The following is a 16,415-nucleotide window of genomic DNA, read 5'->3' as shown; positions in this document are numbered from 1 at the left end:
AAATTCAATCTCATTTTTACAAAATTATCGTCTTTTTAAAAGATATTTTTGTGAAACGACGTCGTTTTAAGTGAGAAATGAGATGGTTTTGTGACACTTTTTGGAAGTGGATATTTTGTTGATAACAAAGCTGCAATCTTCAAAATGTACACAAGTACACAATTAACACAAGTAAGATAAATGTGTTCTTCAATAAAAGCTTTGATAAATCAAACTTTATTCGGTTATAATTCTAATACTTTGCTGCCCTATCAGTCAATTGTTCTACCAACTTTAAGCTTAGGTCACTTCGTCTTTGTTCTATACTCCCTCCATTTTTAAATACTTGTTCCACTTTCCATTTGTGGCCGTTTTTAAATACTTGCTCCATTTTCTTACTTGGAAATTTTTAACAATATATAATTAATTTCTCACACCTAGTAGACCCAATATATATTCTCTCTCCTCCAATTCTCCCCACTACTTTTGTCTTTTACATTTTTTTTATTCTTCCACCAACCCCACTACCTCCATATTTTATTACTTTCTCCAATTTCTCCTAAAACTCCGCGCATGGAGAAATGGAGCAAGTATTTAAAAACGGAGGGGGCATCTTTCATTATTCTTTTTCTGATCCCAACATACTCTTCTTTTTATGGCCTAACTAGTGTGTGGCTCGAGCGATGCCCCGAATTGCTAGTTTGTAATTAACGTTTGATTATTTTTGCGTAATGTATTGATAATAATCTTCAAAATGTAATATTTTGAATAAAGATTTGTATTAGGAGAACCATATTCAATATTTGTAACAAAATTTAATATAAGTTGTTAAATTATCCTATGATATGTAACAAACAGTACAATTAAGGACTAATTATCTTATCCAAGTTAACTATAATTTTGTTGGATAAATTCACACGGTATATTGTTAGCTAAGGTGGTAAGACTTGTATTGTAGTACTTATTGGTCTCAAGTTCAAGTCATGATGTAAGCATTTTTTAAATGTCAAATCTAATTCTTGTTGTAGAGGTGACATGGCATATTTATAGTGTTTAAATACATGACACGTGGCATATATTGATGACTTGGCACGTTAATAGAGCTTAAAAGGGTGACACGTGGCACATATTTTGTTTAAGGAACGTTTTTTCTTGTTGTAGAGGTGACATGGCATATTTATAGTGTTTAAATACATGACACGTGGCATATATTGATGACTTGGCACGTTAATAGAGCTTAAAAGGGTGACACGTGGCACATATTTTGTTTAAGGAACGCTTTTTAATATAGAAGTATAGATTATCTTTAGTCAATTGTTCACCTCTTTATCACTTAGGGCCTATTCAGATTTACTGCTTTATGAGAGAATGAAATTGGAAACTGAATTGAACTTAAGCTGAATAGAACGAGCCCTTAAAGATGTTGCATGTTTGTTTTTCTCCGAATCTAGTTTTAGAGCTCTTTCGTCGATCTGGGTAGTGGTGGTGATAGATTGTCGAGTTTTCTCTGTCAAGCTATATTCTTGTGTTTAATTTTCGAATTATTGTTGGTGGTGCTGTAATTTTTTGCCCAAATAAGTGATGTTGTGGTTGTGGATTGACTTTTTAGAGAAATTATTATTATTATTTGCTCAAAAACACTCGTAACAATAATGAGTAATCCTATCAAGACTAAGGGCCTGTTCATATTTACTTAATTTCAGTTCAGTTCAGTTCAGTTCAGCTCCAATCAGTTCAGTTCAGTTCAGCTCTTAATTTCCCTCTCACATAAAATATTCATTTCAGCTCAATTCAGTTCAGTTCAGTTCAGCTCCAATCAGTTAAGTTCAGTTCAGTTCAGCTCAGTTTAGTAAATATGAACAGGCCCTAAATGAATCACAAGTTTTCATATGTGATTAGCCACACGGTATGACCGGATCACTTGTCGGTCAAGGGTTTGACTAGAGGCACTCGTCACTCAGGGACTACTCAGTCAATTCAAATTATCTGATTAGTGGGGACTTTGGGTGTCTGTTAGCTTACTGCTGCTGCACGATGCGGCTAGCCACGCCAAAAGAATTGATAAAATACCTAGAATAAAAAAATTCCAAAATCAAAAAGGTAGTTTGGCACTACAAATAAAATCGATTCCCCTACCAACTCGCGTTCACCTCGTTCTCCCTCAATTCGATCCCCAATTCTTCTCCCCTCTTTCTCTCTCCTCTTCAACAATGGCGCTTCTTCACCGAGTCAACAACTCCAAATCTCTCTCCTCCTTTCTCCGCCCCTTAACCACCGCCACCCACCACCGTCTCTTCTCCTCCGATTCCTCCAAAACCCTAACAATCGAAACCAGCATCCCTTTCAAATCCCACATCATCGAACCCCCTTCTCGCTCCGTCGATACGACGCCGTCTGAACTCATGGACTACTTCCGCAGCATGGCCCTTATGCGGCGAATGGAAATCGCCTCCGATTCCCTCTACAAAGCCAAGCTCATTCGAGGGTTTTGCCATCTTTACGACGGCCAAGAAGCCGTCGCTGTTGGGATGGAGGCCGCCATTACTAAGAAGGATAATATCATCACTGCGTATCGTGACCATTGTATTTATCTTTCAAGGGGTGGTTCGCTTGTCAGCGCTTTCGCCGAATTGATGGGGAGACAAGATGGGTGTTCGAGGGGTAAAGGTGGGTCGATGCATTTTTATAAGAAGGATTCGGGTTTTTACGGCGGTCATGGAATTGTGGGTGCTCAGGTTCCGTTGGGTGTTGGGCTTGCTTTTGCTCAGAAGTATAATAAGGAAGATACTGTAAGTTTTGCTTTGTATGGTGATGGTGCTGCTAATCAAGGACAATTGTTTGAGGCTTTGAATATGGCTGCGCTTTGGGATCTACCTGCTATTTTGGTTTGTGAAAATAATCATTGTAAGTCAATTTTGTTTCATTCATTTTATAATTGTGTGTTTTTGTTTGGTTACATATCTTAATTTGGGTATTTTGATAATTTAATTGGGTTTTAGGTGTGTTGTGTGTCTGAATTGGTGTGCATAATTGCTGCAATTTATTGTTTTGTTTGATGTTTTGATTTTGTGTAATTTGTTTATGATATTTCGGAATTTCGAAAGAGATGAGATCCTTGGATGATGGCTTGTATTGTAATTGAGACAAAGATTAGATCTTTCAATTTGTTCTACACTCTCAGTAGCTAAATAGGGTAATACTTGTATGTATACCAAGAAATGAAAACAAAACCTTATCCTTTATTATTGCAGCATTTGATTAAAATTTGGAGTATGCATTTTAGTTTATGTTAAAGATCACCCGTGGCTTGGCTCCCTGCCCTGTGAATCAAGGTGGCTGCAACCTGCAACAAGCCGGGATAGAACCCTAGGATGTGAATTTTTATGTTGGGTCAATTAAATGAATAACAGTATTATTTGTCATCTTTGGATGTGTAAATTTTATGTAGTCCTGTGTTATGATGTGTATGAAATCAACACCACCCTATAGCTACGACTTTATGAGGCTATGCCTAGTTAATCGTTGTTTTGGTGGGGATTATAATCAGCTTTATAAATTCTACTTCCTCAGTTTTTTTAGTTGACAAATTTGAGCTTTTGACACTATTCACATATCCTACTTTGACTAGCTTTTGTGATTTATAGTTACGGTAAAACATAGTCATGTGAGGTCTTGTTTAAACCGTCTCAAAATTAGAGATATTAATCATTGAAATAGTGTGCTGACAAGTGTGAACAAAGAGATGTATCAACTAAAAAAAGTGAAGAATTTAGTCTTCATTTGGGTTATTTGCTAATTTGATTGGTTTTTAGGTGTGTTATGTTTCTGTGCATTGCTGCAATTTATGGTTGTGTACTTGTGTTGGATGATTTGTTCTGTATAATTTTGCTTATGATGTGTGGCAATTTCGAAAGAAATGAGATCTTGGATGCTGGTTTGTATCGTAATTGAGGCAAAGGATTACATCTTTCAATGTGTTCTACTGTTCTACGCTGTAAGTAGCTAGATAAGATGTACTAGTAATTCGTAATTTATACCAAAAAACAGACTTGTTTTTTCATTGACGGTATTTTGGTTAAAAAATGGAGTCAATGGAGTGTGCACTCTAGTTTTTCTTAATGATCCCTAGCGATCCCCTGCCCCATGAATTCAGGTAAGCTGCAACCTTGAACGAGCTGGGACAGAGAAATCTTAGTTCATTGCCTCATTGGACACTAGGATGCAAACGCGTTTGTTGGAAAAATGAAGTGAATAACAGGATTCATTTTTATCATTTGTTGTGTAAATTATTTAGTCTTGTATTAAGACTTGTATGGAATTAACACATTCTACAACTACAAGTCTATGCCTAGTAAATTAAAGAGAATGGTTTTGGTGGAACTTTAAATTACCTTTATAATAATGCTCTAATTCAGGGTCTTTGTTTTAAATCTTGTTGTATTGTGTTGTGCTGTATTGTATTGTATTTGCGGTTCTAGTAATGTTAGCTTATTGGGTTTCAAATGCTATGCCAAGTGATTTTACTTAGCTTATGGTTTGTATTTGCTTTAGATGGTATGGGAACTGCAGAATGGAGGGCAGCAAAGAGCCCAGCTTATTACAAACGTGGAGATTATGTACCTGGATTAAAGGTTTGATATGAATTAGATTGCGTTTCTGGTTGATTGGAATTTGTGCACTCGACGTGTTCATAATGGAGGGTATTGGTAGAATTTGGTGGTCTAGCACCTGTAATGGATTGCAGTTTAGTGATGTTATCGTCTTATAATATTCTTGTGGAACTTTTCTGTTGCAGGTTGACGGTATGGATGTATTGGCTGTGAAACAAGCTTGCAAATTTGCCAAGGAATATGTTTTGAAGAATGGGCCAATTGTAAGTATATGTTTCTATGTTAGGACATTAATTCTATTTTTCCTCAAAAGCTACTTACAATTAGTCTTCTTAAGATTTTGGTAATATGTGGGATGCATCCTTCTACCTTATTTATCATTTTTACTTTCATGTCTATCTTTAGATACTTGAGATGGACACTTATAGGTATCATGGACACTCAATGTCTGATCCTGGCAGCACTTACAGGACACGTGATGAGATATCTGGAATTAGACAGGTAAAGAGCTAGCTTGGGAATTTGAAAAGATCTTAAATTTTTACCTGGAGACTATGGATTGTTACTTAATAGTGTAAATGGATTTCCTCACAGGAACGTGACCCTATTGAGAGAGTCAGGAAGCTGATATTGGCTCATGATATCGCTGCAGAAAAGGAACTAAAGGTAATTGTCGTCTTAACTTTATGATGTTTCTTTAAAGTAAGCTGTTTTGTTGATTTTTGTTCTTGGGCTTTATGTTAGAAGTACTGTTTCGGTGTGAATTTGTTAAGTGTTGACTATATACCCAGCCGCCTTAAGTTTTATCCAATTTTTGGATTGATATTGAGTTTTTGATTTTGATTATTTCTTGTGATGGTGCAGGATATTGAAAAGGAGATCAGGAAAGAAGTGGATGACGCCATTGCTAAGGCTAAGGTTAAAAAAAAAAAAAAAAAAAAAAAAAGTTTCTTCTATGTTCTTCACATAATCTTTATCTATACCTTTGTTGGTTTGTCTCAAGATTCACTGGTTCCTAAATTGCTATTTGTTGCTAATTTGTGGTTTCAGGAGAGTCCCATGCCTGATAATTCTGAGCTTTTTACAAATATATACGTGAAAGGTTACGGAGTAGAGGTAAGTTAACAAATTTTGTTGAACCTGCAATTTCTGTTTTTCCATGCTTACATACCAAAAGTTATCAATAAACTCATCTTCCACAAGTAATATTCAAGTTATGTTTGGGCATGCATATTATGTTTTTTGGTAGAGCATGGACATGTGTAGGTTTCTTGCTGTATAATTGGGAGTCAAGAATAACATTTATATTGAAAGATAGACAGTGAATGAGAGGGCCCACATCACATGGTTGAGTATTAAGCTTCCATTATAAGTGATAGGAAGATGTTTTATGGACATCTAGAAGTCTAGAACGAAATACATGAAGATTAATTGTGGACATAGGGAGTAGTTATATGTAAAAGCTTTTGAAGGTTCCATAGTTTTCTCTTTGTAGCAAATGCAAGCTCCAAGTGAAAATGTGGGTTTGATTGTTTTTTACAGCTTACTTGTGACCTGAAACTGAGACATGAGTTTCATTGGATATTATGTGTGTTTGGATCTGCAAATTTAGTGTCATGGTTTAAACCTAGCTGTCACAATGGGTATTAAAGTAGAGTAGACCTCTGAGAATCATCACTATATTTAATAATGACCTTTACACATTACAAAGTGTGCACCCTGTTTCACAAGCTGTGAAATTTATGTTCAGTTCAAGAGGATAGATTATTGTTTGTCATTTGGACAATATATGATTGAGGCTCTCCATTTTTACTTTATTTGGGCTTATGCTGTATTTAATTGAGGGCAAATTTCGTATATAACCCACCTTAAAAATTGTTGGTAACATAGAGGCGGTAGGGTGAAGATAACATTTTAAGCCAATGGCCAGATTTATTCATAGAGTGGCAATCGGCAATTTGTGTGAGAACTGTTATTCTTACTAGGCAGGGACTGGTGTGGTCGTATGAGGAATGAGGTTGATAAATGAGGGGAGAGGCATGCCATGAAACTATTGATGAAGGTGAGATGATTGAAAATTGAAATCAAGATCTCCAGTGACCTTTTATCCAAAAAAAAAAAAAAGAAAAAAAAAAATCAAAGATCTCTAGTTTCTGTTAGGTCATTGCTTCAATCTGTCCATTATCAGTTTGAGTTCATCAATCACAATTTCATTTCCTACAAATTTAAATTCATACTCCTCAAATAAGGACAAACCCACCAGAATGGCAGATGTTAGAAGTATTAATAGCATGCATTATAATGGCATACCACTGGTATTAACACTTACTTCGTTTTAAATATATACATCATTTAAGACAATTAACTATAATGGCAGTTGTTGGAAGTGTTAATAGTCTGAACTAGAGTTAAACTATACCTTATATTGTGGTTGATGTGGCTGGAAAAGCATTGGTGTGTCGTAGTTGCTTTAAACAGGCTGGGGTGAAAGAGCTAAGGGGGCAGGAAAAGGACAACAATTTACATATGATGAGCAGATGACAAATATTTCAACAGACCTAAATTGCATATCATTGTTTCACCTTTGCAGCCTGGACACCGTGCAACTACTGGATCTGTTTTGTTTTTTTATCCCAGCACTTAAAAACTGTGAAATTATGATTCGTTGGCCTAGTGGCCTTGAATGCCCAACTTGTCTGCCCTTAGCTGTTTTAGAAGGTGGCTCCTGCCTTTGTGTTTCCTGCCTGATTTAAAATCACAGTTTTGCTATGATATGCTAACAATGCTGTGACTGCTGTTTAATTTCTGGATGTTATTTCCTTAAAATATTTTCTGATTGACTTGTGATTTTCATCTTTTGCAGTCATTCGGTGCTGACAGAAAAGTACTTAGAACTGCTCTACCATGAGCCAAAGTAACATTTTGATGTGAGTCGTATGGAGATGAGATGGAAACTTCAAATAAAAGATTTTGACCCAATTTTTATAGGCTTGTGCTTTCTATTGTTGTATAGGTTTTTCTCGCTCCTACAAGATAGGGCCACTGCCTTGTTGCAGTGGATGCGATACAGCTCTAAATTCATCTCGTGTATTGATTAACAAAATTTCATGTGTGCTTCAGGATCTAGTTGTGTTGCTTTGATCAGAGCTTTATACACAAGTCAACAATTTGACTTACATAAAGCGCTTTTTGTGCTTCACAAATCACAATATACAAATAACACACCAAATTGTTGCTGAAAGCACAAAGGCCTTGGCTGATTATTGTTATTTTTTCTATCTTATACATCGCTGATTTTTTGAAACATTAAATTTTTGTTTAAGCGTGTTTAGATGCTCAGTGTTGGGTATTCATTACCTGTTGTGTCACTTGTATGCTTAAGCTATTGATGTTGTTATTGGCTATGACATTGACCAACTACTGAATTTAGAAATTTAGGCCAATATAAAATCAAGTGTGTCGAATTGGCCCAGATTACTTGAGAAATATTGCCAAGTCCACTGGGCCACGAGAAAACAAGTATCATCTCTCTAACTTTGTTATTCCAGTCGTGCGAAATACTGTACCATGTATGTATTTCAGTTTATATACTCGATGATTGTAATACTTTGTATAATTTTAAAAAAAAAAAAAAATCCCAAAGACGATTAATTGTTGTATAATTCAAGGAGTTTATATTATCTAACAGATTATTATTATTTTTTGCCCGCGTGTGTATGTAAATGGTTGATCGATATAATGTAAAATAATTCAAAAATAATATTCTATAATATATTATTTGGATGCATATATTAATTTGGTGTTATAGTTAATAAAACCCAGACCTATATTTCCGAGCTTGGCTGTAGCAGGTTGCCTGGCCTGCTGCATGTTTACCTTCTCTCGTTGCCCAACCTATGAACTACAAAGTATGAACTAATGTTCATTAATGATTTCAGTTATATACTCCTTTCATTCCATTAGAATTTATCCCATTTGATAGTATATCTTATGATAGCATTTTGGATCAAATGAGACAATTTATGTAAGACGGAGGGAGTACGCACCATGCATCATGAACATCAGTTAAATGCAGAGTATTAAAAAAAAACCTTTATTTTTGTAAGAACTAGGTAAAGTGAATAGGGCTTTCTATTATAAATGAACTCAAGCTATATATTGGGAAGCTTAATTTAAACTTTATAGACTGTACTGCTCAAAGCATTCAACTTCATTTGGCCAAATACAAAGAATTTGAAGAACACGAAATCATCACACAATAAAAAATTTAAAATTTACCAATAGTTTTATCATATTTACGTCTCGTACATGTAAACATGATGCCCTCGAAACATGAAACGAAGATGTTGCTAATCGTATCGGACACAAGATACTACTACTACGGTACTTCCTACATGTTTTAGCATCTCCACGTGCATAAAATGGTCCAAATTTACATTCCATTAATAGTACAAGTACTATAAATCACTATCTATATAAGATTGTATATTGAATAAATTAAGGCTAAAATAGTAATGAGTGACAACATTGGGTGCACCCGTGCACTAATTGCTGATTTTAAATTACTGCTGTAACTTTTAGGTTCACCCGTGCACTAATTACAGTGAAGTACCACTGTAATTTTTTTTTTTTATTTAATTTTTTACCCTTTTTGTTCTGAAATTTACAGTAGAATTAAATGTGAATAAATAAGGTGGTACTTTGTAGTTTATCCCACACTTTTATGGTGGTTGCAGAGTATCCTAAGCAAGCAGCCCACAAGACCCACATTATTACCTACTTTGTCACCTTCTTCACCGGCCTTTATGGCCCAATTTTTTAATCACATTCTATTCTTCGTTATGTGAATTTTTTTTGTCACATGATTTTTTTCTTTTTTAATTATAGATATGGTAGTGGACTTTTCAAAAGTCGACTTCCATAGTTTCATGCTCTCTAATTTCCACAATAATTCCTCAAAAAAAAAAAAAAAAAAAAATAAAAATAAAAATAAAAATAAATAAATAAAAATAAATAAATAAAAAAATTCCACAATAATTTACAATTTTCTTTTAGGGAAAATCTGTTTATTAATGATTGACTTATGTTATATTGTTTGTTTCACTTTGAGCAATTTTAGCTCACAAAGAGAATAAGAGATATTAAATGAGAAGAATGATACATAGGAATATTAATGAAATGATTGAGTTAATTCAAAAAATAAAGAAGAACCACTTAGTTAATTTTAGAAAATTACATGAGTTGCTTTTTAGAAGATAAACTGAAGATAATAATTCAAATGAAACATTAATCACACTTATCGACACATGACTTCGTTTCCAATAATTTTTGCATTTTAAGATGTTTGTAGTTTAAAATGAAATGCTCCGTAGTACTTGCCAATTATACTTAGGACATTACAACACTCTATTACCAATTTTTATGAATTAATCCAACTATTAGGTTGATAAAAGACTGAAAGCACATATATATAAGAGAGCAATATAATATATATACTTTTGTCGTGGTCCTTACAATAGAATAACATCACTATTTTAAGAAGAAGAAAAAATTGACTATATATACTTGAATTGATGTTTTATAATGAAAGTAGTATCATTAAACTTATGATATTGCCCATATTGGTATATACAATACACTACTCCGTAACATACATAAACCCACTTACAAAAAGATAAACTCCACTAGACCACTACTATGCAATGGTCCTTCCAAGTTCCATGGTATATTTTTCAGTTCTTTTTTTAGAGTCTACTTCCTCCCCATCATAGTTCTTTTTGAAAATAGTATTGTTTGGTAGGTAATAATCGGGTCGGGTCTAGGGCAGGGCCTTATTATACTTCCTCCGTTCTCAAATAATAGTCTCTTATGGCTTATTTTTAGTCCCAAATTGATAGTTTCATTTGCTTTTTTCAAGTATCATTAATATCAATTGTTTATCAAAATTCCCTCCGATTGTAACAATATTTGTGCAAATTTAACTTTCCTAGGTAAATTTTGTTTTTCAATGTACTTTTATTACGTTCTCTCTCTATTATTTTACATACCCAATTAAATTTATATTTTCAATGTAATTTTACTACTTTTTATTTAAGTTTCTTAATTCCCGTGATTTTGCCCATAAAGGACTATCATTTGGAGACGGAGTATAGGTTGCTCCAAGAGCTACACTTTAAGAATTGGAGTGGAAGTCGAGTTTGTGATCTTCGAATCACAAACTTTTTAATACTCACATTTGTTAGCTAGTGTAGGACAACAATAAGACAAATTTAACAAGATTTCATATGACAGTGGAGTACAATACATTTTTACTTAACCACATACTATAAAAGACAATCTAAAATCAATTTATAAACAGTTTTAAAAATCAAAATATGTCAACCGAAAAAATTCCGAATGTAGATATTTTAACACATAGGCACGCAATATTATGCATAAATAAACTGATTAAAAACACAGGCTGGGGTCTCAAACATACAGGCTGGTGTGGGACGTGAAAGTATCCAACATTACATACACTTAGGGGTGTCAATTCGGGTAAACAGTTCGGGTTTGGGTAGGGTTTATCAGTTTCGGGTTATAACAGGTTGAAATAATTAGCGGGTTAGTTTTGGGTCGGTTTTGAAAATTATCGGGTCAGTTCGGTTTGGTTTTTGTAATTGCAGTTTCTATTCGGATTGGGTCCTTATCGGGTCGGGTTCTAGTCGGTTCGGGTCATAATCAATTTGGGTTGAATCGGGTCGGTTTGAAAACGGGTTTAGCCCGTTTAATGTGGGTTTCGGTTAAAAACAGTTCGGGTCTTAATCAGGACGGGTCGTAATTGGTTCGGGTCATAATCAGTTTGGGTTAAACTGGGTCGGTTCGAAAATGGGTTTCGGTTCAAAACATATCGGGTAAAATCGGGTCCAATCATTATCGTTTCAGGTTATAATCGGTTTAGATTGAACTTGGTTGGTTTGAAAACGAGTTTAACCAATTTGAAGCGGGTTTCTAATCAAATCATATCGTGTTAAAATTGAGTCGGATGATTATCGAGTCGAATTAGTCAGATAACGGATAGGAACGGGTCATGTTATAATCAAGTCAAGTCATAAATAAGTTGGGTTTATCGAGTAGTGGGTTGAAACGGATTAGATCATAAACATATTGGGTAACAGGTTGTAATAACGGGTTACGGGTTTTAAACGGTTTGGTCTCAACGGGTCACGGGTCGTAAACGGTTCGATCACAACGGGTTACGGATTAAACCGGTTCGGTCACAACGGGTTACGGGTTGAAACGATTTAGGTTTATCGGATTTTTATCGGGTTTTAACGGTTTTCGGTTTAAAATGGGTCGGGTTACTATCGGGTTTAGGCGTAATCGGTTTGGGTTGCTTTCAGTTTCGGGTTGTAACGGTTTGGCTTGATACCGGGTCGGGTTAGTAACGGTTTGCACAAATTCGATTCAGTTCAGTTTCGGGTTGGAAAAAATTGGGTCGGGTCAGTTTTCGGTTTCCAAAAAACGGGTTTTAAGCAGTTCAGTTCCTTTTCGGATCGGTTCGAAACAGTCGGGTTTAACGGTTCGGGTCAGAAATTGACAGCTCTACATACACTATATATTGCAACACTTTTGTTTTTATGTTTTTGCCAGTGCTACACTTTCTATAAAACTTTATCTCATCCTCAGCTCTTAAACCAAACAAAACACAAAAAAGACAGCTTATATTGCCTAATTAATGACCTGATCGAACCCATTGCCAACTGTGCTATAGTACATACTTTCAAAATATTCCACTAACTTATACGGTTATACTATTTTCAGCACTCAAAATAAGCAGGGCTGTTGGGGTTCAATTGATATATTAATACTCCGTAAATAGTACTCGTAATAACGAAATACGGAGTACTACGTACGAGTATTTTTTTTAAACAATGTACGTGTTATGTTTTTTTTTTTAAACAATGTACGTGTTATGTTCTTATGCCCTTGTGTATGTTTTACCGATTTTAAGGCTATGTTATGTTCATTGTGTTTCCACTTATATCAACAAAAATAAGTTTAGATTAGTAATTTCAAATAAGTTATGATAAATGATTATTAATAAATTAATGATTGGTATTAAAGTTATAGTTAGTTCTAATAAGTGAAAAATCAAATGATTAAAGACTAATAATATGTGTGAAATATTAAAAATTCGAAACTGTAGGTACACCTAAATGTGTTTAATTACTACATAGTTGCTAAAGTCGAGATAATAATTCATAAAACATGAGTGTTAAAGGACCAACTCGAGACCTTTGTGTCACGCTGGCTCTTGATACCATGTTAAAGGACCAACTCAACCAAAAGGTTAAACTTATGGTTGAGGCCCAGGAATATGTTTTATACTCTATCAATGAGATCAAATCTCTTTTACTCGGCTTGGTGTATCTTTAAGTGTAGGTGTGTAGCGTTATTAATCTTCCAGGCATCAATCATGTAATGAACTGTTACATCAAGAACTCCGAATCCTATGTACAAGTATATTTGCAAATAAAGGATAAAAGAATACTTAACTCATACTCAAAGTTACGTTATACTAGCACATATAATAGATTAAATATTGCCAAATAATTTATCATTTGATGATTCATTAATTTTTTTCTCTAAAATGATAGGTAGAAATTTTTATAAAAATAATTGGCGACTACTACGCGGAAGTAATTGTTTTATAAAAATAAATGTGAGGCGGAAGGTAAAGGTCAGAATAAATTTGGAGAAAGAAAAGCCAAAAAGGGAGTTGGTGAATGGCAATCCAGCGAGGAAAAATGATTTAAATAATTAAATTGGTTGCTTCATTCATGAACCTTCATAATTGAGAATTTATATACAAGTTCTAAACTTCTAAAGTACTTGTATATACAAGTATTATATATGCAATATACTTGAAGCTTTAGTTTCTACTAGTAGTCTATTATACAATATTGTATAGATTTTTTATGCTTTTTGGGGTGGGGCATCTAATGATTTAAAGGCAATGATATATGGCTAGCTAAGGTAGATGGTAGAATCAATTAAAGAATTAAAGATTGGGGTTAAGGAAGAATGTGGGTTGTCCCTGGTTTGCCTGTTGCCTCCATATATATGGCCATTAGGACATATGACCATTAATAATGTTGATTGATAATGTTGGTCAGTTGATTTGGTGTTGTAGAGCTCTCTTATCACGTTTGTGGTTTTAAGTTCGAATCAACTATGGACCGATTAGGTCACGTCGAAATTAGATAATGTCGGGTCAGTATTATCATTATATGATCAATTTTGATCACTTTGTGTCGCTCTAGATTTAGGTGAACTCAATCATTTATCATCTATCTTGGATTTGAAAAGGTTTTAGCTCATGTAATTTTATTTTGAGCCAATCTTGGGTTCCATTTGAATCAGTTTGGGTTCAAGCTAAGATGAATTCTTATTGGTTTATTATGAGTTTAGGTTGAGTTTGATTAGGGTGTTATTCGATTTAGGTAATTAGTTTTGATTGCTTTCTTGCAGGTTTGATAAATTCAAATGGACTTTTTTTTTTTTGGCGTTCCAAACGATTCACCCTTTGGGCTAATCCGGATTCGAGGATCAGTTCTGGATGGTTAGGTTCCAGTCCTCTCCCAATTGTTGTTGCGGGGGATTGAATACGGGTCCTCCATACCAAGTGTAATCCCAATCACCACTACACCAACACTCAATTGGTACCAAATGTAGTCTCAAAATGGACTTATTTAAATCTATTGATATGACCTTTTCCAAATACAAGTAATTATTTATGAAATTCATATATATAACCATGGTAACATTGATAAGTATAGATTTGCTAGGCTATAACATAATTATACGAGTTACGAAAATCAGGTTAAGGAGATTATGAGTCCAATTAATATCTATCATATAACATTAACATTATTTCAAATGAGTATAATACACACCTTTTCTTAATCTATCCACTTCAACTTAGGGTTAGGTTTACATGTTGATTGCCTTTGTTATTGGGTTAGATCGAGTTTGGGTTTTAAAATTTGGGTCGGATGTGGGTTCAATTCAATTTAAAGTTATCATATGTAAATCAAGTGTTGGGTTTTATCTCGGGTTGGTTGCATAATATTATGTTTGAATTTTAGATCTAGGGGATAAATCAAATAAAGAGTAATCATTCCATCGATACAGGTCAGTTTTAAGAGTCCAATTCCTCACATATACACTCAAATCAAATTTCAATTATTTTCAATAATCCGTAAGGTTTTTTGTGCCCAGTCACTTTTTCTAAGTATATCGAATTTTAATATCTTGGTACTCCGTAGTTAGCACTTATTGTCGGGGATAAAATTAAGCATTAAAATTAGAGAGGTTGATGTACTTTTTATGATTTGGGCACTATTTTCTGATTTGGCCAAATTAAGCCAAAACAGACATTTTAAAAGTTAAGTACGTACAGTGTACTTGTGAAGTCTTTTTTCTCTTTTTAAATACAGAGTACTATTTTATTACAATAATACTCATATGAAAAATAATTTTAGAGACAAACAACTACTTATAAGTATAAACCTCTCCTACAAGGTGGTGAAAGTGTCATTAGGGGTGCTACAATTATATTGGGTTTATTAAATGGTTACAAATCCTTTGATTATGACATATTAGAGCTGGCTTGGCCGGATTATACATAGAAAAAAACAGTTTAATTGTTTTTTGATTGCTACATCATATAGTACAAAACTTGAATAAATTCGTACAAAGAAGTGGGACATTTGTAAGAGTAGTGCCGACTGCCTAGTGCTATAACTTGCATCTAATTAATTACACTCTAAAATTAATTGGTGAAGATCATTTAATGACCCTTATTTTGTCTATGGCCCTATTCCTATAACATGACTATTGTATTTTACAAAGACATGGTCAAGTAACTCAAGTCTCAATTCTCAAGTTATGTTAGTCATGTCTTTAATTTACATACCCGTTTTTTTTAGTACCACACAAACAACCAAGAGTAGTTGTTATCATAGATTCATAGTATGGACCCATTGCATTATACATTTATACTCCCTTATTCTGTTTTAATTTGTTATGCATGAGATATTAGATGAGTGAAAAAGTCATACAGAGAAAATGGATCAATAAATATGAAAAATTCAAGGAGAAAAAAATTTCTTAAAAGAGAATGAAGCTAGTTAATTGGGATGCTTATTAAATGTAATTAGGGCAAGTTATTAAAAGGGGTGGATGGAGTATAGTGATGAGCATCATTCCAAATTTCCAATAGAATCAATCAAAGTTAATCTTATGGATTTATAATTTCTTTTGAGTGCTAGACTAGGAAGCTTGATAGTATATTAGTATCCGATTTGAGCTATCAATCCTCAAATGAGAGGGAACTCACATCATGAGTTTTGTTACATTCACGGTTTTTTTCAAAGTTTAAACCCAAAACCTCTAGGGAATAATTTTTATACCAGACCATGCAATAAATAAATATGATAATTAGCTTATGTATCATTAATTTCTTACAACCAAGGAGAAATTCTTATCAATCAAAAACCTCACACAAGTCTACCTAGTTTGATTTAGCGGACAAGTTTCTTTAACTGAGTGGGAGAGGATTGAAGGAAGGTAAGGAAAACCCTCTCTCAAAGTGGGGATTTGACCGTGATTGTGAGATGTAAATTTTTTCTAGTAGTAATAGCCCTACTTGTTACTCTATAATACTATTTAATTTGCTTCTTTATTGGGTTGTTAGGGTTTTACTATTATACAAAATGCTCATTATTACTAATAAATTAATATAAGAAAATCCTTCAAATGCGTGGCGCATTCATAAAAGGG

At 34.0% G+C, this 16,415-nt stretch overlaps 1 protein-coding gene across 1 annotated transcript; it reads left to right on the top strand.

The window, feature by feature from the left end:
- Positions 1 to 2,110: 2,110 nt before the first annotated feature.
- On the top strand, positions 2,111 to 7,872 carry LOC145601095 (pyruvate dehydrogenase E1 component subunit alpha-1, mitochondrial-like). Its single transcript, XM_081657026.1, has 8 exons — positions 2,111 to 2,883; positions 4,531 to 4,610; positions 4,775 to 4,852; positions 4,995 to 5,090; positions 5,184 to 5,255; positions 5,454 to 5,507; positions 5,640 to 5,705; positions 7,453 to 7,872. Exons 1-8 carry the CDS (start codon positions 2,190 to 2,192, stop codon positions 7,495 to 7,497), a joined length of 1,185 nt encoding a protein of 394 aa, XP_081513152.1. The 5' UTR covers positions 2,111 to 2,189; the 3' UTR covers positions 7,498 to 7,872.
- The last annotated feature ends 8,543 nt before the right edge of the window (positions 7,873 to 16,415 follow it).

This window comes from Chenopodium album, chromosome 21 (genome assembly GCF_948465745.1).
Source record: "Chenopodium album chromosome 21, dcCheAlbu1.1, whole genome shotgun sequence".
Taxonomy (NCBI): domain Eukaryota; kingdom Viridiplantae; phylum Streptophyta; class Magnoliopsida; order Caryophyllales; family Amaranthaceae; genus Chenopodium; species Chenopodium album.
This window is presented reverse-complemented; position numbering and strand designations above follow the sequence as displayed.

What these genes read in the sequence shown, in the direction of transcription:
- LOC145601095 (XM_081657026.1), top strand. Translation starts at nt 2,190, where the DNA reads ATGGCGCTTCTTCACCGAGTCAACAACTCCAAATCTCTCTCCTCCTTT. An exon ending in TTTTGAAGAATGGGCCAATT is followed by an intron (nt 4,853 to 4,994) that starts GTAAGTATATGT and finishes GTCTATCTTTAG; the next exon opens with ATACTTGAGATGGACACTTA. An exon ending in TGAAAGGTTACGGAGTAGAG is followed by an intron (nt 5,706 to 7,452) that starts GTAAGTTAACAA and finishes CATCTTTTGCAG; the next exon opens with TCATTCGGTGCTGACAGAAA.